Genomic DNA, 22,339 nt, shown 5'->3' on the forward strand with positions numbered 1-22,339 from the left:
TTTAATCTACTTTGAGTTGATTTTTGCATATGGTGTGAAATAATGCTCCAATTTTATTTTTCTACATGTGGATATCTAGTTTTCTAACAATATTTATTAAGGAGACTAACTTTTTAGCCATTGTGTTCTTGCCACAGTTGTTGAAAATCAATGACCATAAATGCTTAGATTTGGGGCTGGGCCGTCTATTCTGTTCCATTGGTCAGTGTGACTGTTTTCATTCCAGAACCATTCTGTTTTGATTTCTGTAGCTTTGTAGTAGATTTTGAAATCAGGTAGTGTGATGCCTACAGCTTTGTTCTTCTTGCTCAAGATCACTTTGGCAGTTACAGGCCTTTTGTGGTTCCACATGAATTTCATGATTTTTTTTCTATTTCTTTGAAAATGCCATTGGGATTTTTGTAAGAATTGCATTTAATATGTAGATTGCTTTGGGTCACATGGAAAGTTGAATATTTTTAATTTTCAATTCTTCTAATCTATGATCACAGGATATCATTCCTTTTATTTGTGATTTCTTTAATTTTCTTTCACCAATACTTGAGTTTACAGATCTTTTATCTGTTTGGATAAAATTATTTCTAAATATTTTAATTTTTGATGCTATTGTATATGTGAGTGTTAATTTCTGTTTTGGATAGTTCATTGTTAGTGTATAGAAACACAACTTATTTTCATGTGTTTATTGTGTATCTTATACTTTCACTGAATTTGTTTATTAATGCTAGCAGTTTTTTGGAGGAGTTTTCAGGGTTTTGTATATAGAGCATTATGTCATCTGCAAAGAAAATTTTATTTCTTCCTTTCTGGTTTGTCTTTTATTTCTTTTTTCTTGATTAATTGTGCTGGCTAGAACTTCTAATATTATATTGAATAGAAATGGCAAGAATGAGAATCCTTATCTTGTTACTAATCCCGAGAAGCTTTTAGCTTTTTATTGTTGAGTGTGATACTATCTGTGGACTTGTCATACATATTCTTTATTATCTTAAGTTACATTCCATCTGTACCTAATTTGTTGAGAGTTTTTATCATGAAAAGATGTTAAATTTTGTCAAATGCTTTTTTGCGTATATTGAGATGATCATATAATTCTTAATCTTCATTCTATTAATGTGGTATATCACATTTAGTGATTTGTATATGTTAAAACAAGGATAAAACCTATGTGATCATGGGGAATGATCTTTTTAATGTACTGTTAAATTAGATTTTCTATTATTTTGTTAAGGATTTCTGCATCTACATTCATCAGGGATATTGACCTGTAGTTTTCTTTTATTGTAATGTTTTTATCTGACTTTGGTATCCAGGTAATGCTGGCCGTGAGAAAAGAGTTTGCAAGTGTTTCTTTCTCTTCAATTTTTTTGGAAGATTTTGAGTAGTACTGATGTTAAATATCCTTTAAGTGCTTGGTAGAATTTACCCCAGTAAAGCCATGAGGTCATGAGCTTTTTTGAAGGTTTTTGATTACCGATTAAGTCTCTTTACTTGTTATTTGTTTTTTTCAGATTTTCTATTCTGTTTTTTTGTTCTGGTTTCTTTCATCCATATTTTCTATTCTATTTAGAGTTTCTATACTGTTCTGTTCAGACGTGGTAATATGTATGTTTCCTGAAGTTTATACACTGCTTCTAGGTTATTTAATTTGTTGGCATATAATTTTTATAGTAGCTTCTTCTGATCTTTTATATTTATATGGTATCAATTGTAATCTCTTCTTTCACTTAAAATTTTTTTTTCACTCTTGTTGCCCAGGCTGGAGTGCAATGGTGCAATCTTGGCTCACTGCAACCCCTGCCTCCTGGGTTCAAGTGATTCTCCTGTCTCAGCCTCCTGAGTAACTGGAATTATTGGTGCATGCCACCATGCCCAGCTAGTTTTTGTATGTTAAATAGAGACAGGATTTCATCATATTGGTTTGGTTGGTCTTGAACTCCTGATCTCAGGTGATCCACCTGCCTCAGCCTCCCAATGTGCTGGGATTACAGGCATGAACTACTGCACCTAGTCACTTGTAATTTTATTATTCTATTTTTTTATTAGTTTAACTAAAAGTTACTGTTTTATTTAAAAAAAAAAAAAAACCGAGTCCTAGTTTTATTAACCTTTTGTATTGTTTTTTTCTAGTCTCTATATCATTCATATATTTTCTGATCTTTTCTTATTACCTTCCTTCTGCTAACTCTTTATTATTTCCTTTCTTAAGCTTAGTTTGTTCTCTTTTCCTGTTCCTTGAGGTGTCATATTAGGTTGCTTTTATGAAGTCTTTCTTTTTTCTTCATGTGGGTATTTATTGCTATAAACTTACCTCTTAGGACTGCTTTTGCTGCATCCCATAAAATTTAGAAAGTTGTATTTGTTTGTTTGTCTCAAGATATCTTTTAAGTTCACTGTTGATTTCTTCTTTGACTCATTGGTTATTCAGAACTATGTTATTTAATTCTCACATAATTTTGAATGTTTCCAATTTTCCTCCTCTTATTGATTTCTACTTTCATTTCATTGTGGTCTGAAAAGATACTTGATATTACTTAAATCTTCCTAAATCTGTGAAGACTTTTATTTGACGTAACACATGGATCTATCCTAACAAATATTCTGTGTGCATTTGTAAAGAATGTATATTCTGCTGCTGTTGGATGAAACATTCTGTATATCTCTGTTAAATTCATTTGTCTTCAGTCTTGTGCATGTCTTCTGTATACTTATTAATTTTTTTGTCCGGATGACCCATCCATTGCTGAAAGTGGCAATATTGAAGTCCTCTACTATTATTGTATTGGTGAACTATTTCTCCTTTTAGCTCTCTTAATATTTGCTTTATATATTTATGTTTTGTTTTGTTTTGTTTTGTTTTTTTTGAGGTGGAGTCTCGCTCTGTCGCCCAGGCTGGAGTGCGGTGGTGCAATCTCCACCTCCTGGGTTCACACCATTCTCCTGCCTCAGCCTCCTGAGTAACTGGGACTACAGGTGCCCGCCACCACACCCGGCTAATTTTTTTTTTTTTTTTTTTTTTTGTATTTTTAGTAGAGACAAGGTTTCACCATGTTAGCCAGGATTGTCTCAATCTCCTGACCTCGTGATCCGCCTGCCTCGGCCTCCCAAAGTCCTGGGATTACAGGCGTGAGCCACCACACCCGGCCATATATTTATGTTCTTAATATTGGGAGCATAAATGTTTATAATTTTATGCCCTTTTGATGCATTGATATCATTATCATTGTCTTTTGTGACAGTTTTTGATTTAACATCTATTTTGTCTGATACAGTTATGGCTATTCCTGGTCTCTTTTGGTGCAATTTGCAGGGACTATCTTTGTCCATCCTTAACTTTCAGCATATGAGTGTCCTTAAAGCTAAGGTTAAGTCTTTTGTTGAGAACATATAGTCGGATCTTTAAACAAACAAACAGAATCAATTCAACCACTATATGTCTTTTGATTGAAGAATATAATCCATACATTTAAAGTAATTATTTATAGGTAAGACTTACTATTGACTTATTGTTAACTGTTTTCTATTTTATAGCCCTTTTCTTGTTTTCTTCCTCTCCTGTTGTTTTCTTTTTGCTTTGATAATTTTTTGTTGTGATTTGCTTTAATTTCTTTATCTTTATATCTGCCATCAATTTTTCCTTTGTGGTTACCACTAAGTTTACAGAAGACATCTTCAAGTCATAGCATATGTTTTAAATGGATAAAACGTAACTTTCTCCACATACAAAAACTACACTTTAATTTCTCCTCTCTTCATATTTTTTGTAGTTTATTTCACAATTTTATCTTTTTTATTATGTATTCATTAATAAATTATTATAGCTATATTTCCAATACCTTTGTCTTTTAACTTTTATACTAGAGTTAAAAGTGAGTTGTGGAGCACTATTGGAATATAAGAATAGCTGAGTGTGATTGCATTCTGACCTTTACAGTGAGTCTTATTCTTTCATATATTTTCATATTGTTAGTTTCTATCATTTCACTTCAACTTAAAGATTCTCTTTACCATTTCTTATGAGGTAGTTCTAATGGTGATGAATTCCCTCGTCTTTTGTTTGTCCAGGAAATTTTGTCTCTCTTCTACATTATAAAAGTCAACTTGGCTAGGTATAGTATTCTTGGTCATTGCTGGTTTACTTTGAACACTTTGTATTTATCATACTTCTTTCTTTTGCCCTGTAAGGTTCCTGCTGAGAAACACCCTGATAGCCTTACAGACATTTCTTTTTATGTCATGAGTAGATTTTTGTCTTGCTGCTCTCAAAATTCTTGTTGTGTTTTTGACTTCAGATAATTTGTTAATAACATGTTTTTGTAATGATCTGTTTATGTCTAAACTTCTTGGGATTCTTTGGGCTTCATGGATCTGGACGTTCATTTCTTTCTCCAGATTTGGGAAGTTTTCTGTTATTGTTTATGCATAATAAGTTTTTGCCTTTTCTCTTTCTCTGCTTCTTCTGGAACTCTCATCATGAATATATTGGTTCACTTAATGATGTCTCATAATTCCTGTAGCCTTTCTTTGCTCTTATAAAAATTCTCTTGTTGTTGCTCCTCTTACCAGGTAATTTTAAATGCTCTGTCTTCAAGCTTGCTGATTCTTTCTCCTGCTTTAACAAGTCTGCTGTTGAACCTCTCTATGGAATTTTTCAGTTCAGTTAATGTGTTCTTCCATTCCAGAATTTCTGTTTGCTTCTTTTTTTCATGGTTTCTATCTGTTACACTTCTTGTTTTATTCTTGTATTGCTTTCCTGATATCAGTTAGTTTTGTACTTGTGTTCTCCTGTAGCTCACTGAGCTTCAAGATGATTATTTTCAATTATTTGTCAGGCAGTTCATAGATCTCCAATTCTTTGAGGTCTGTTATGGGTGCTTTATTTGGTTATCTTGATGCTGTCATGTTTCCTTGATTATTTGTGAGCCTTGTTACCTTGCATTGGTAATGTACTCTGCGTTTGAAGAAGTAGGCACTTCTTTCAGTCTTTATATACTGATGTTGACAAAAAATGACATTCACCACTCAGTCCATCCAGAAATTCTGTGCTGGCGGCTGACAAAGTCTGTGTTCAGGCTTACTTCTGGAGTTTTTGGGTAGGCTGGCTGGATCAGCGTTTGGGTGGGCCTACTGCCTGGGTCCACAGGAGTTAACCTGGTGCCTGGGTCTGCAGATGTAGGCCTGGAGCCTCGATTAAGTGGGCAATCCTAGTGTCTGGGTCTGCATGACAAGCATGGTTCCTGGGTCAGTGAGTTTGGGCCTGCATCTTGGGTCTATGGGAATCAACCTGGCACAAGGGTTCACAAGGGCTTACCTGAAGCCTAGGTTTGTGAAGGCCAAACTACTTGGTACTGGGTGCCACATCATCCAGCCTGGAACCTGGAGCCATGTGGGCCAGCCTGGAATCCAGGATTGCAAGTGCTGGTCTGGTGTCAGGGTGGGTCTGGCATATGGAGTCACATGGGTTAGCCTGGAGCTTAGGTCTCTATGGGCCTGCCTGAAGGGATTCACTGGGATGGGCCAGTGTCGGGGTCTACAGGAAGACTTGGTGCTGCTCACTTTACTCACCCAGAGGGTATCTTTCTCTGCACTGGGCTGCATAGGCTTGGAGAAGACTTGATGTGGGTAATGTGAAATTTTCTTACCTATCTTCTTCAATGTGTCTTTTCTTATTTTTGGGCTCCACTTAGGTGCTATAATCTCTCACCTGGGTTTCTTAGTTCTCGTGAAGGTATTTTTGTCTGTGGGTAATTGCATAAATTGATTTTTCTGAAAGCGGACAAGTACTGGAAACTCCTATTCTACCATATTGTTGCCATTACTCTACCTGCAGGATTAAGGCTTTTGAAATATTAGTTGGTTCTATTTTGATAGAGGAAACAAACTTGTCGGCCAGTTCAATGTCTCCATGAAAAGCCAGATGCCTTGTGTACTATAAAACTCCAAGTGTTGGCATGCATAGTCCGCAGTCTAGATATGATTCTGAATGAACCCATATCTAGAAATCCTAGATAATCAGAAACATTTAAGGAGGTGGTGAGGGGAGCCATTGACAGTGATCACTAGGAGGAATCAACATTAATTAAGAACATATTACATGAATTTCTTTTAGGAACAAGATGGAGGAAACAAGAACTGAAATCAACAATTTTGTTGTTAGTTCAAAATGAAAATTCAGGAAGAAGGTTTGGGCTTTTTGGTGTTTGATTTTTGGCTTTTGTTTGTTTGTTTGTTTTTTGTCTTTCCCTCTTGATCTACACTTTTCAGCTCCTGTTCTTTCTGGAGTTGGGGAGAGACTTTTTATATGGTCAACACAAATTTTTATATTGGTAATTTTATGAACATAATTTGCAGCTGATAACAGAGTTGTCACTTGTTGCTTTTTTTCCCCCCAAGGAATGGTTTTGTTGTGGTTTATAATCCCCAATGGTGCCTTATGTCAATAAAATTAAGGAGTCTATGACATGTGATATATGTTAACACATGTAAATATATTTTGATTTTGTATACAAAATCTATTTGATGTATTTTACCTTGACAGCTGGTTACAAGTATAAATATGGTAACTGTTTGGTGATTGACACTATTATAGGTTGCTTCCTAAGAACTGATGGATATATTTTAATATAAAAGACCCTTGATATATTTTAACTTGATAGCTGGTTGGAATTGTAAAGGGAAAGTATTTGGTGATTGACAGTATTATGGGTTTCTTCCTAGGAACCAGTGATTAGTAAACTCACATGAATTTCTGAATGCTTCTATTTCTTCCCTTCATTTTATTTTATTAACCATCTAGTTTGCAAATACAAGCCAATATCCTCATAGTGAACTATATGGTCCACTAGCACCAATTCTATTCAGAGGAAGTCTGTTACATAAAACCTGTCATTGCACTGTAGCAGCTGGCGGACAGTTACATTACCAAATAAGTTACCACAACTTTTCATTTTCAGATTATCAATTGCTGCCACACATGGTTTTGTTTAAAAATCTGACAAGTATTTGTATTAAAGAAGGTAGTTTATAGCACGTGAAATGTATTGTGATTTACAAAATAGAACTTTTGCAAAACATAATTTGAATTGTTCTGAGACCTCATCCAGTTGTTCAAGCAACTTGTCCACCAACAACACTGAGCTATTGACAAACAATAAATGCAAACACGCAGTTAAATAATTCAATTCTTCACGAATAGAAGAAATGGAACACATATAAGGTTAGTCAGAGATCACGATGAGGAAGTGGGTCTTCAAATCCTTATGGATAAAAGATCATAAATTTCAGATCTATTTGATTAATGTGTAGAGATAACAGTACATATGTCATATAATAAAGATGGCATATACCATTATCATTTGCACTCTAAAGATAACATTTAGCTACAAATGTTCAATGCCCTGCAGGCATACGCATCAACTCCAACCTTTCCTCTTGGGTCCAAAATATTAACTAAAAGATGATGAAATAGAATATTTTATGGAGTACCTTACACATTAAAGTTTTACGGAGTGTTTCACAAGCAATTATAGCTTCTTTGTGCTGCTTTTATTACGATGACACTTCCAATTAAACAAAACAACCACTTGCAACCAATAGGAGGTTAACATTTTTACAAAGTGCTTGTTCCATCAGAATGTAAGGAGAAATATATCAAACTAAGAATTTTGGACCCTCAGGTTTTTGTTGTCTATTATCCTGTAGTTAGGTTCAATAGTCTACCTTAACTCAAACAAGAATAAGGCAGGTAAACACATGTCGTACATTTAGGTCTGAAGCACAATTTCAAAGTCATATAAATATCCTAGCGTAAGTCCAAGATTAACTTGTAAAGGCTTCATAGAAAAGGCCTCAAGAGGTAAAAATTTGAGCAAATATAAGTGATTCATTGGTTTTCTGCAAACTTTTAAGCATTTGTCTTACAGTATTCACTCTTTCAGCCATCGCAACAACCCAACGATATTGACTCCGTTACACTCCCATTTAGCAGATTAGGTAACTGAACTACACAGAGTTTAAGTAACTTAATCACATCACTAGGAAATAATTTTCTTCTACTAGGAAATGAATTATCTCATCGTGTGTGATTCCCATGTCAATTTGCATCTCATTTGGTGAATTGCAATAGAGGAATATAATATAAATCTATTTATGAAATCTTCCAATTAAAATAAAGAGCCTTTAGTATTACAATAAAAGTAGCATGATTTGAGGTGGCCAACACCCTGCTCCAAGGCATAAGTGCTGGAATTTTCACACAGACAGAACAGGTCTTTTCTTCCTCAACCTCCTTGTTTAAGTATAAAATCCAATGAGGGAAAGTATAGAGCAGATCCTTGAATAAAGTTGTTCTGCTCAACATCATTCTTCAATGTTGATGAGAAAAGAAACACAAAAAACTGACTCCTGGTTAGGGCCACTGTCGTGTGGAGTTTGTGCGTTCTCCCCATGTCTGCGTAGGCTTTCTCTGGGTACTTTGGTTTCCTCCCACATTCCAGAGATGTACACATCAGATTTACTGCATGTCGACGTGGTTTCAGTGTGATTGAGTGTGGGTGTATGTGGGAATGTGCCCTGTGATGGAATGGCATCTGGTCCAGGGTTGGTACTTGCCTCACTCCCTTAGCTGCCAGGAAAGGCTCAGGCCACCTGTGACCAAGAACCAAAATAACTGGATAAATAATTATCTTATCTGTTTTTATTAACCTTTCTTAAATGTATGTAGAGCTCAAGTTTATTTAAATAAGTGTTTTTGGAACACTTTATTTAGAAGTTTGGTGAGGTTTTGTATCCAGAAATATCCCACAGGAACGTAATTCTTACTGATATCAGTTAGCCAGTGCTGAAATTGGTTGCCTTACATATTTTACCTTAAAGTGACAGTTTCCAAGAACCTGGAGAAGTTAAGTGAGGCCTTACTGGATAATTATGGAAAGTGTCATCCAGTGGCAATTTTAACTTGTTTATGGGGATTGTCAGCATTCCTACAGAGTGATTGCCTTAGAAATGACGTCAAGATGAGTAAAAATAATACTGCCTAACTTTCTGTCTTCTAATGTATCTGTTGTAAGACTGGACACATAATGACTGCAAAAATATACTGTAAAAAGTCCATAACATTTGGAATCACAAGACCTATTCTAGCCATGCGGCTTTAGGCAAATTACCCAGCCTTATTAAATACTTCATTTAATAAATGAAAATAATACTAACTGCACCATTATTCTTTTTTAAAATTAGTGCAAGAACACAATAAAAAAAAATACATGAAGGTTGGGTGCAGTGGCTCATACCTGTAATCCTAGCACTTTGGGAGGCAAAGACAGGTGGATCACTTGAGACCAGGAGTTCAAGACCAGCCTGGCCAACATGGTGAAACCATGTCTCTACTAAAAATACTAAAATTAGCTGGGCATGGTAGTGCATGCCTGTAATCCCAGCCACTTGGGAGGCTGAGACAGGAGGATCGCTTGAGCCTGGGAGGCGGAGTTTGCAGTGAGCCAAGATCATGCCACTGCACTCCAGCCTGAGTGACAGAGCAAGACTCTGTTTCAGAAAAAAAAAAAAAAAATGAAAATAATATAATTAGCAAAGGCCTATATAGATACTGGTTAATTTCACCATTATCAGAATAATATTTCAGGTTAGTAAATACATAGTTATGGTTAATAAATCTATAATGATTGAATGGGATTTATTCATGACAAGATCTACAATGACAGAATCCCCCAACTGACTCGATGAGGCTTACAGATGTAAAAGCAGATTATTCACATGACTAGAGACCACCTACGGAAAGCGGCCCAAGGAAATTTTTCAAGGTACAAGAACAAAGCTGTTGATTACAACCAATCTCAGAATTTGACTCTGGTTTTGCTAATTGCTAAGGCAAAAGGGAGTGGCCATGTATTCGCTATTATTTGAGATTCAAAGAACAAAATATGTTTGCTTCTCTTACTTGATTCTTTTACATGAAGGTATCTTTCTCAGTCCCAAATTATCTGCATAAATGACCACTTTTCTGCAAAGGCAGATGAGCAAATGAGTGCTATTTATAGTAGAATCATATAGTAAACAAAGGAGACATTGTATGATTAGCTCTTCAAATGGCTACAGAGGTGTGTAAATAAAATGGTTAAAACATATACCTGATGGATTATAAATCATTCTACTATAAAGACACGTGCACACATATGTTTATTGCAGCACTATTCACAATATCAAAGACTTGGAACCAACTCAAATGCCCATCAATGATAGACTGGATAAATAAAATGTGACACATAAACCCCATGGAATACTATGCAGCCATAAAAAAAGGATGAGTTCACGTCCTTTGCAGGGACATGGATGAAGCTGGAAATCATCATTCTCAGCAAAGTAACACAAGAACAGAAAACCAAACACTGCAAGTTCTAACTCATAAGTGGGAGTTGAACAATGAGAACACATGGACACAGGGAGGGGAACATCACACACGGGGGCCTGTCAGAGGGTGGGGGCCTTGGGGAGGGATAGCATTAGGAGAAGTACCTAATGTAGATGATACATTGACAGTTGCAGCAAACCACCATGGCACATGTATACCTATGTAACAAACCTGCACATTCTGCACAGGTATCCCAAAACTTGAAGTGTATATAAAAAAAAAAATTAAAAAAAAAAAAAAAGGCCAGGCATGGTGGCTCACGCCTGTAATCTCAGCACTTTGGGAGGCCCAGGCAGGCGTATCACGAGGTCAGGAGATCGAGACCATCCTGGCTAACACGGTAAAACCCCGTCTCTACTAAAAATACAAAAAACTAGCCGGGCGAGGTGGCGGGTGCCTGTAGTCCCAGCTACTCGGGAGGGTGAGGCAGGAGAATGGCATGAACCCGGGAGGCGGAGCTTGCAGTGAGCTGAGATCATACCACTGCACTCCAGCCTGGGCGACAGAGCAAGACTCCGTCTCAAAAAAATAAAAATATAAATAAATAAATAAATAAATAAGCAAACATATTGCTTAAATTACGCCAAAACATTAAGAACCAGAAAAGTAACATATATGTACACATAAAATATACATATGTATTTATATAAATAAATATATATTTTATATATAATCTTTAGCTGGGAATGCCCAGAACAGGCAAAGAAAAGAAGTAAATGTCTAATGGGGTGTTGGTAGCTATGAGTGCCTTTAAAGCTTTAGAGTTTTGTTGCATTAATTTGCATAACTCTTTCTTATTTAACACCTAATTACATTCCCCTGCAAGCTTGTAAGACTTCTCTCCACTCAATTATTAACCACTACTGAAGTGATATTTTTAAAATCTGGAAACCTAAGGAGAACTAGGTAAAGCCTATCATTAGATGGGCTTCACCAAGAAGTCAAGAATTTTATTTCTTGGTCGTTAGAAACTAAGCTGAGATATTGATATAATTAACTTTCAATATAGCCAAGAAGAACAAGCAAGTATTCTCTGAATAAGTAAAATTAAGCTCATTTTGCAGAGTACTAGGGTTTTTTTCCTTCTTGGGGTTTTTATTTTTTTTCATAATAATTCTTCGTGGTGGTGGTACTAGTAGTGGTAGTAGTAATAGAAGTACCAGACATGCTAGTAATTGTGGTAGCAGTTTCTTGTTCACTGTGGTTGTAGCAACCGTAATACTCATAGTAACATAACTTATTTTAATATTCTAGTAACAAAATAATTAAAAACTATATCTGTGACTTATCCATGTTAACAAATTCTTCTATATTTCTACTTAGTTCTTTGGAAACAAGTTGAAATTTCACCCTTGACATCTGATAAATTGTAGATTTGGGGAACAGTTTCCTGATCAAAAGAAACAATAGTTAATGGTTTCTGTCATCTGAAAACTGGGTTATTGAGAGTGGAGAGAAGTTTCTTAGCAAATCTATGAAAGTATATATAGTTTCTTAGCAAATCTATGTAGAAACATTGAGGGGAAAGTATATATATTTTATCTATTTAAATACTAGCAGTAAGTATGAAGTGTCTGAAATCATCAGTGCTCTTACATTTTGCAACAGTGTATTTCTAGGGATTGCTGGTGGTGTTCTTACAAAGTTGTCTTGGAGAATGGATTTTATACTTATGTAAAATTATCTTCCTTCCTTGAATAACTGACCTCCATCCTCCAAGTTAAGCAGTTTCTTCTGTTTGTACTTGGAGAATATAAAGAAGAGAAATAACCTGCTTGGAGCTATTTTCTCGGAAATAACACTTTCAGCGTCTAATTCAAACATTTCCCTTAAGAGATGGTATCTATAGAATTTTCGTATTCATTTTAATGATAAATTATAAATGCATGCTGGTGAGGATAGGAGAAAAAATAGAGACCCTGGAAAACAGTTACTCTTCATGTTTATAATGTTAAGGATGTGATATTGCACTTTGATATTAGGAGTATGACTGAAAATCTAGAAGGAAGTATAATAAAAGCAATGACCTTATCACCATAATATTTTTAATACACTTCAGCTCGGTGAAATTACAAATGTACGAAATTCTGCTTAAAGCATCAGGTATTTATTTTGAAAGATAGTGCTTGATAAATAAGAAACAATAAGTCATATAAGAAACAAGAAGTCATGATGATAAAAGTACACATTGAATATTTTTCCAGTTAAAATATTTTTTAAGATGAATAGCTAGAGTTCAATTATGCTTTTGATGAAATGTTAAAAGGTAGTCAAAGGAAAGAAGATATTCCCAAAAAGAGAGAAATTAATTTCTAAGTAAATAGCTACAGGTTTAATTCTGTAATATCTTACCTAGACATCACAGTTTGGAATTTGAAACAATGAAGACCACAATCTGCCAATGAAATATTTATTCAGACCATAAAATGAGTTATCAAAGTTTAACATTTTTTGAGCTTTAAATATCATTATCTTATTAATATAAAATGATTTATATTAGTGCCGGGTATCTAATTAACTCATGACTGCCCAAACATTACAATTGCATTGTCACAAATAATTTGCTTTGCATTTTATTTGTATGTGTGCATTTGCATATGTATCTCAATTGTGTATTTCTTAGATTAATATTAAAATTAGTTAGCAATCCCTGAGCTGACTCTCCTTTCAGGCAGCTAAAGACTTTGAAGGCAAGAAGCCAGCACAGGATTAACAATTTGTCATGGATAATCCACAAAGTAAATAAACCTACTGTGAATAATAGAAAAGGAGTTAGACTTGTAACATAGGAGCTATTGAAAGTTAATTCAAAGCCAAAGTCCTCCATAGTAAATTCCTTCTCATTATCCAACTGCTAGAATAGACTGGCATTGATTAAATCTCTAAATAGGGAGGCATTTGTGCATTGTCAATGTTTTACCACCTTATCTGTAAACATATAGACTTTATCTTCTTGATAGCATGCTGATAATGTAGAGGCTTGAGCAAACCAAGAATGTGGAAACTTCACCATGGGTGTTTAGCCCCCTTTCAACTATCAAGTAAAAAAAAAAGATCAAAACATTTTCTGCATTGTACCAGATGTCATTTCTAAAATTCCTATGCTGAGATGGTAGCTTAAATAAATATCATGAAAATGAATTCACTCATTAAAAGGACTTGTGTGGTAAGCTAGTGTTAAAATAACAAGGGATTAATAACAGCAAATTGAATATTTGAATTACTTATAATGCTGTGTTAGCATTTTTAGCCTAATAATCTCATCCAGATAATAGTCACTTTTCCCCCAATTAAAATTGTACATGTTATAGATTTTGGATTTGCAAGGTTCTACCAAATTATACAAGAATTTGTTACTTAATCCAGACCAAGTATTGTTAATAAGATACTAAGATATTAAATACGTTCCTTTTTTTCCAGCTACCATGACATTTTATTTTCATAATACGACTGTAATTGAGTTTGTAGTATTTTAATCATAATTTTATATGGGCTTTTTCTGAATATGTTTCCTATTTTTCTAATTCTAGGTTTCATATACACTGGAGAAGTTGTACATCGAATGCTAACAGCCACACAGTACATAGCACCTTTAATGGCAAATTTTGATCCCAGTGTATCCAGAAATTCAACTGTCAGATATTTTGATAATGGTATGTATTGAATAGCCTATTTTTTGCTGCATGTGTATTTTTAAACCTCAAGCATCAGATTCCTGTTAATGTTTTTCTTAATTGTTTATTTTTTGGTGTGTAAACTGCTTGATGCAAATGGTCTGAGATGACAAATGTTATTCTGCTAAGATTTATAAAGTACACAAATGGCATTCATTCATTCATTCAACACGTTTATTAACATCTACTGTACATAATAAAAATGAGTTGCTGTAGACAAGACCTCAGACAAAGCAAATGCATTTATTTGATGCTATTTCAATAAGTCAGTTTTCCAGTTTTCCCATCCGAAAAAATAGAAATAAGAATAATTTTGTTAGTTCTGATTTTCCAGTAGAGAGAGGTGGCATATATTGACATTAAATTTCCAGAACTTATGACTTGTATGTATCCATAAGATGAACACATATTTAAAAAAGTATAAAGTAGTTAGTTGTGGGTAGTTCAACTTAAGAAAATAAAGTTTTCTTGACTTTAAAAAATGAGTGAGAGCCTGTTAAGATTTATCAAATATACCAAGAGCAATATATACCTGCCATTACTATTTTGGGACATATAAAATAGAGAAAAAACTGGAATATATCATTAAGTGCTGCCAAAATCCAAGCAAGAAATTCAAGGCGTTGGAGACCTAAATGAGTTTTCATCTCAACATCTTATTGAAAGCTGTAACTTTGGTAGAGAAAATAAATTATAAGTAACAAAGAGTTTATATTTGAACAATTAATTAAGTATAGAATTTTCTGTGTATTTAACGTTCACAAATGATACTTATTTGTTCAAATGACAATTTTATGCCTGCAAATAATACAAGCAATTGGGGTGAACAGAGTTATTTCTACTCTTGTCTTATTTGTGATGATCAAGGAAGAAATTTGCTCATGGTTGGAATAGACTTGATGGTAGCTGTAGCCTTGGAGAAATACGATCATTTTGCTCAGAGCAATCTCCTGACCAGTGTGATGAAAGCCATTTTACAGGTCGAAATAGCACAATGAAGAAACTAAACATAGTTAGATATTCACCTTAGGAAATACACTTTGAACAACTTGAGTAACACCAAGGTATGATCCAATATGAAGTAACTCTGAATGTTAGCTGTAATAATGATTCATCTCTATTATTTTAAGAACTATTATATTCTCTTCCATTTTTTAAAAACTCATGAGGTGCTAACACCCAAGGATGTGCAAGTAGACTGTAAATACAGTGTTCTTGAGGCAAAACTGCAGCCAGAAACTTATCTGAAACTTGCTCTATCATTCCAATACAAAATTGCCTTGGGAATCTATCCTATGGAAATAATAAAAGATTTAGTGAACATTGACAATTTTCCAAGCTCCGACATTCACTAGGTGATATTAGGGTCATTTACTCATGGGCACATGATTCTAATGACCAAGACTTTATACTGTCGCTATCAAAATCATAAGGCATATTAAATAAGTCTCTCTACATATATTCTCATATACCTTGTTCCTAGGTAGCTCTTAATATTTGAATTTTACTTGCATTTGAGTGATTGTTAAAAATTGATGTATACTACTCCAACTGAACTCTAGGTTCTTTAAAAACAAGAACTGTGGCTATTTATAAGAAATCATTTTATCTCCAGTATCCTGTATAGATACTTAATAGGCTGTAGATCCTAAATAATTATTCAATGAATGAATAAAAATAATTACATATGTAAACTGAGTTTTTTTTTTTGGGAATTGTAAAAGTATTAATACTCAAGAAAGCATGTATTTTTTACCCATTGAAATACCTTCTGTGTAATGACTTATTCCATAGGAATCTAATATTGAGGAATATTGAGTTCAAACAATATGATAATGAAAGCTTGTGTTTTATTGAATGAATGAAACGCTTTTAAATACTGTAAGGCTCTTCACAAAGCCCTTTTAATACCACAACAACTTACTGAAATATTTTCAAGTTTGGCTAGAATCACCGACAGGATACTTAAAGATTGGAAATTCAACAATTTAGGAAAGCAGACTTCTCTAGAGAAGACAGCAGCAGGTTAGAAAATTTAAATCAGCAAATGTTGAGAGAGCTATGCTATTACATAATATAAAATTTAGCATGTGCAAACAGTATGCCTTTTTTTTTTTTTTTTTTTTTTTTTTTTTTGAGACGGAGTCGCACTCTGTCTCCTTCTGTTACCCAGGCTGGAGTGCAGTGGTGCGATCTCGGCCCACTGCAAGCTCTGCTTCCTGGGTTCACACCATTCTCCTGCCTCAGCCTCCCGAGTAGCTGGGACTACAGGCACCCGCTACCACGCCCGGCTCTTTTTTTTTTTTAATTATTATTTTCAGTAGAGACGGGGTTCACCGTGTTAGCCAGGATAGTCTCTATCTCCTGATCCCTGATGCACCCGCTTCGGCCTCCCAAAGTGCTGGGATTACAGGCGCATGACCCACCGCGCTGGGCCAACAGTGTGCTTTTTAGCAACCTGCTACTAACAAAATATTGGGAATCTCTCCCTCAGAATTTGCATTAAAAACTTTAATTTATATAGCCCTCTTATTTTCATAAATAGTCAAGGGTAACTATATTTTTTTGTATTTAATATAGGAATCGCTTGAAGGCAAAAACTGTACTCCCCATGTTACAGGAAAGGAAACGGTTTCATACAGATTAATTGTGTCCAAGTTCACATGGAAAGTTTTATAGAGACAAGGTGCGAGTCTAAGTCTTCTGCCCTCTGATTCATTGTTTTCACTGCATCACCAGAGTGCGATAGAAGCTAGAGGATAAGGGAGAGACTAGAGCTTGAGGGTTGTAGACATGTGTGAAGGAAAAAGAAGCTAGGAGGCATTTCACAATTAGAAAATTCCTATACTTATAAAATCATGGGAAGTTTCCTGGCTATTGTCTTCTTGCTCTTTCCTTTTCTTTTTTCTTTTCTTTTCTTTTCTCTTCCTTCCTTCTTTCTTTTCTTTTCCCTTCCTCCCTTCCTCCTTTCCTCCCTTCCTCCCTTCCTTCCTTCCTTCCTCTTCTTTCTCTCTTTCCTTTTCTTTCTTTCTTTTCTTTCTTTCTTTCTTTCTTTCTTTCTTTCTTTCTTTCTTTCTTTCTTTTCTTTCTTTCTTTCTTTCTTCTTTTTGTTCTCTTTCGTTTGTTTCCTTCCTTCCTTCCTTCCTTCCTTCCTTCCTTCCTCTTCTTTCTCTCTTTCCTTCTTTCTCTCTTTCTTTCTTTCTTCTTTTTCTTCTCTTTCTTTCATTTGCTTGCTTGCTTCCTTCCTTCCTTCCTTCCTTCCTTCCTTCCTTCCTTCCTTCCTTCCTTCTTTCCTTCCTTCCTGCCTGCCTTCCAGGACAATATAGACACAGAGATGCCCGTGGAAGGAAGAGAGCTGGGTGGTCTTCACTCATAGCAGTGATAATGGCTAAAAGCACCAAGGTCAAGTTAAAAAACTTTTTTTTTCCTTTCTACTTTTACAGTTTTGCCTCAAAGTACATTTCTATACTTCAACATCCTTTCAGGGCTTACAATTGAATATTCAAAATATTTGAAATAAAGTGTCTATTTAAAGCTGTCAGCTATCTCAAGAGATATTACTAATAGCACCAAATAATTACTGAAAATTAATTCTTCCATGCAGTTGTAATTTTTAAATACATCAGATATTTATTGCTGGGAGATAAGATTTGCTCTTTTAGTTCTATGATTTTCATTTTCAACACAGCTTTTTTGGGCAATAATTTTTTTTTAACCAAACAGAAAAATCTAACAGAGTGAAGAAAAAGTCTTAGCAACTCTTTTCTGTTTTAAAAAAAAGAATACACAATGTCAGTTAAAACAAAAATGTGAATTCTCACTGGTAACTATTAAACTGTTTCAGTTTTTATTTCATGTCAATTGTTTATAGTAAACACTGACAGAGTGAGTTGGAATGTAATATACGGCACTGAAGTTTCATCCCAGTGTGCTTCAAGAGGCTTCGAAATCTTAGCCCAGGGCCTTTTGAGCTTCTTGCAGCCTCCTGGAAGAAACACAGCAAAGACAGAAACACAAGCGTTGTGAACTCATGGAGAAAATTCCCGTCAGTGTTAAAGGAACTCCTTCAATATGGAAAAGTGTATTTCTAAGTATGGAAAAACATTTTCAGGTCTTTTGTACGTGGTCCTAACTTTTTTAATTTTTTTTTTTTCTCTCTCAGCATTTGTCAAATGTATTTGAAGTACATTCAATCCACTTGGGCTGCATTTTGAAAGTGGCTTATGGAAATTTAAGCAGACAGTATCTATTAACATTAGATTAATAAAATTCCAAAGGCAAAATTCCCCCACACCGTGTTAGCTCAAGTATTGACCTTACTATGAGGTTATATTTTACTAAATATTTAGAGACTACTCAATCCTTTAAAGAAATTCCAAATACTATTTCAATAACAGAATTTGATTAACCACATAAAATTGAAATCGTACAATCACCAGATTTGAAGGCCAGGTGCAAAAACATTTCTGTGAAAACTCCCACCAGAATTGATACGTATGTTTTTCTCATTGCATTTCTTCTTTTTACAATGGGTGTATAGGCACAGCACTTGTGGTCCAGTGGGACCACGTACATCTCCAGGATAATTACAACCTGGGAAGCTTCACGTTCCAGGCAACCCTGCTCATAGATGGACGCATCATCTTCGGATACAAAGAAGTAAGTGACGTATTGATAATTTCTTTCCCTTCCCCTTGTTCTTGACTGCTGCCTTTCCTCGAAGTGTCAAGAAAGGGACATTTTACAGCCATGATCCTCGAATCATTTTCTTGCCTCTTGGTTTCTTTTGCTTAATAAAAAATGTTTTGGTTAGTTTTAATCTTCTGGGTGCATTGATTGTGAGCTCTTTTGTTTTGTTTTCTGATATTGTTGGCATCAGGACCCATCAATTTCATAAAATTATTGAGTAATTATATTGAGTAATTATTGAGTAGAGTGAAATGCATCTCAGAAAAAAACATCCAATTTGGAGGAATTTCTCATCTAAATCTAAATGTTTGTATTTATGTATTTTGTTAGTTTTTTTTTCACCTTGTTGATTTCTGTGTTGTATTTTGGTTCTAATTTCAAAAGCATTTATAGAGACGAAAACTTATGAGGCTCAATGACCCAGTACTGACATAGTTCCAGGAGAGCTGAGCTTACAATCCCTTTGACTAATGTTTATTGGATAGGAAAGATAAATTAGAGATCTAAGTGACAGAAAGAACAAGGGAATTTAAACTTATGGTTTGTTTCATTTTAACAAACTGACAAAGTAAAGAATGAAAATTTACTAAATTGTAGCCTTAAATTTACAAAATATTTAGACTGGAATAACTGTGTGTTTGATTTCCAACTCTTTTGACAAAGTAATTAAGACCTGTTGAACTAAGAATATTAAAAATAAAGTTCCAGGAACTACAAATGTAATGTTTTAGATAGTCTCTAATTATGAGAGAAACCTGAACAGTGAGAATTAATAATGAGCATTATTAACCCATAGGTTAATGGATATTTATAATAATACAGATTTGATATCTTATGTTCAACTGAGGGATTACTTTTTCCTTGAGAAATGAATCCCAGATTATAAAAGGGATATTGAGGATCAAGAAAGAATTCACTTTGGTCAAATCTTCTGAAATTCATCTATTCTGTAAAGTGTAGCATAATTTAATTACAATCAAATAGGCCAACTCTAAAATTTATGTCAGATTTATATAGCCCTCTTATTTTTTGTCAGATATGTCAGATATTTCTATTACTGTAAAAACTTTTTAATGAAATTTTTCATTTACTTGGGGCAATTGAGTAAGTAGGATATAATTATAGACTATGTCCTACTTGGTGTTTCTTTTTCCAAGTGTATGGTTGTTTTTTTTTTTTTTTTAATTTTTATTTCAGGTTCAGGAGTACATGTGTAGGTTTGTTATACAGGGAAACACATGCCATGGAGGTTTTGTTGTATAGATTATTTTCTCACCCAGGTACTAAGCCTGGGACTCAATAGTTATTTTTCTTTCTTTCTTTTTTTTGAGATAGAGTTTTACTCCTGTTGCCCGGGTTGAAGTGCAATGGCCGGATCTTGGCTCACCACAACCTCTGCCTCCTGGGTACAAGAGATTCTCCTGCCTCAGCCTCCCTTGTAGCTGGGATTACAGGCATGCACCACCATGCCCAGCTAATTTTTGTATTTTCAGTAGAGATGGAGTTTCTCCATGTTGGTCAGGCTGGTCTTGAACTCCCTACTTCAGGTTATCCTCCCGCCTTGGCCTCCCAAAGTGCTGAGATTACAGGCGTGAGCCACCGCACCCAGCCGATAGTTATTTTTTCTGATCTGCCTCCTCCCACCTTCCACTGTCAAGTAGGCCCCAGTGTCTGTTGTTCCTTTCTTTGTGCCCATGCGTTCTCATCATTTACCTCCCACTTATAAGTGAGAACATGTGGTATTTGGTTTTCCATTCCTGCAATAGTTTGCTAAGGATAATGGCCTCCAACTCTATCCAGGTCCCTGCAGAAGACGTGATCTCATTTCTTTTATGGCCTCATAGTATTCCATGGTGTGTGTGCACCTGATTTTTTTATCCAGTTTATCATTGGTGGCTGTTTAGGCGGATTCCATGTCCTTGCTATTATAAATAGTACTGTAATTAACATACACATGCATGTGTCTTTGTGGCAGAATGATTTATTTATTTTTTTAATTAATAGACTTTATTTTTTAAGAGTAGTTTTAGATTCACAGCAAAATGATGCAGAAAATACAGAGAATTTGAACATACTCTTCTTCCCCTGCTGAACATCCTCCCCCATCATCACTGTACCCCACCAGAGTGGCACATTTGTTGCAATAGATGAACCTACATTGACATTGATGCATCAATGTCACTCAAAGTTCTTAGATTACATTAGAGTTCCCTCTTGATGCTGAACTTTCTAAGGGTTTTAAGGATGTATAATGTCATGCATCCATCATTATAGTGTCATACAGCATCCTTCCTGCCCTAAAAATTTTCTTTGCTCTACCCAGTTTTTTGTTTCAATAGGTTTTGGGGAAACAGGTGATATTTGGTTACATGGGTTTATATTCCTTTGGTTATATACCCAGTAATGGGATTGCTGGCCTGAATGTAGTTTTACTGGTAAGGTTGTGGAGAAAAGGGAATGCTTATACACCGCTGTTGGGAGTGTAAATTAGTTCAGCCATTGGGGAAAGCAGTTCAGCCATTGGCGATTCCTCAAAGAGCTAAAATCAGGGCTATGTTTTTATATCAGAGCCCATCATATTTTTATGTCACACTCCCTGGACGCCGAGAGAAAAATTCTCAAAAGAACTTATTCATTTCTAGTTTTCATTGCAATCTAGTATATTGCTGGAACTGCACAGTGTTGTTTTGAAATGTTTGTTTTCAACGGTTTCAACAAACACTGGTCAAGTTTCTGGAAAGTCGCAAGGTCAATAAGTGTGAAGACTTAGGTCTCACCAACCGGAGGCTTTGTCAAAACAGAAGTGTGTGTTCTTATTGTGGTTTCGCTTGCTAGTCTTTATTATTGAAAGTGTCATCTTTCTTTACACTGTTCTCAAAGGGTGTCTCACGTTGCAGAGTAACAGTTGATTCTTCCTATTCTCTGGTCTAGGTTGGTATTTTTAAAGGCCTTTTCTTCATTTTAATCAAAGAAAAAAGTTCCGTTATGGTTTTCCTGTTTTGTTATGGGGAATTTCAAGATGACAGGCAAATTTAATGCTTTCTTGATATTCCCAGGCTCTTGTCGTGAAGAATGTCTTCCCTCTGCACTTGGAGTTCAAAGAAGTCGTTTTTACTTTATTATTCACTTTACTTTAATTTGCCTTTCAGTTCTTTCTTTGTTCTAGATAGAAAGCAGTTTCTACTTTTCTAGTCTACCACTTTTTTCTTCCCAATAATTGTTATATATTTTATTTTGCTAAGGCAAATTATTATTTGTAAAATTTGTCATAAGAGAGACCCCTTGCATTTGGGGTGACAGCTAGAAGCTCCTGGTACTGCTAGAAAAATATTCCTAATCACATGATAGCATAAAATAGTAGTTTGTATAATGTATTATCATTTTCAAAGTACTTTCATATGCATTATAGCGTTTAATTCCTCAACAATTTCCTATAGCTTTAATATCCTAAGCATTTTACAATAGCATTGGTACATTGAAGCTGTTCTATAAATGTTTATGACTTAATTATGGAAATAGATCATACATGATTATCTTCATTTTGTAGCTG

At 34.9% G+C, this 22,339-nt stretch overlaps 1 protein-coding gene across 2 annotated transcripts in view; it reads left to right on the plus strand.

Annotated features, from left to right (window-relative positions):
- The window catches only part of PLXDC2 (plexin domain containing 2), a 461,353-nt gene that overhangs the window by 306,337 nt on the left and 132,677 nt on the right, over window positions 1-22,339 (plus strand). For both annotated transcript variants that reach the window (XR_012093899.1, XM_008002439.3), the window contains exons 5-6: window positions 13,957-14,079; window positions 18,641-18,759. Coding sequence is in view for 1 of the 2 variants with exons in the window: in XM_008002439.3 (XP_008000630.1) it covers window positions 13,957-14,079; window positions 18,641-18,759 (242 nt within the window). In the remaining variant the exon portion in view is untranslated. The remainder of the gene's footprint in view (window positions 1-13,956; window positions 14,080-18,640; window positions 18,760-22,339) is intronic.

The sequence above is a fragment of the Chlorocebus sabaeus genome, chromosome 9, assembly GCF_047675955.1.
Source record: "Chlorocebus sabaeus isolate Y175 chromosome 9, mChlSab1.0.hap1, whole genome shotgun sequence".
Lineage (NCBI taxonomy): Eukaryota > Metazoa > Chordata > Mammalia > Primates > Cercopithecidae > Chlorocebus > Chlorocebus sabaeus.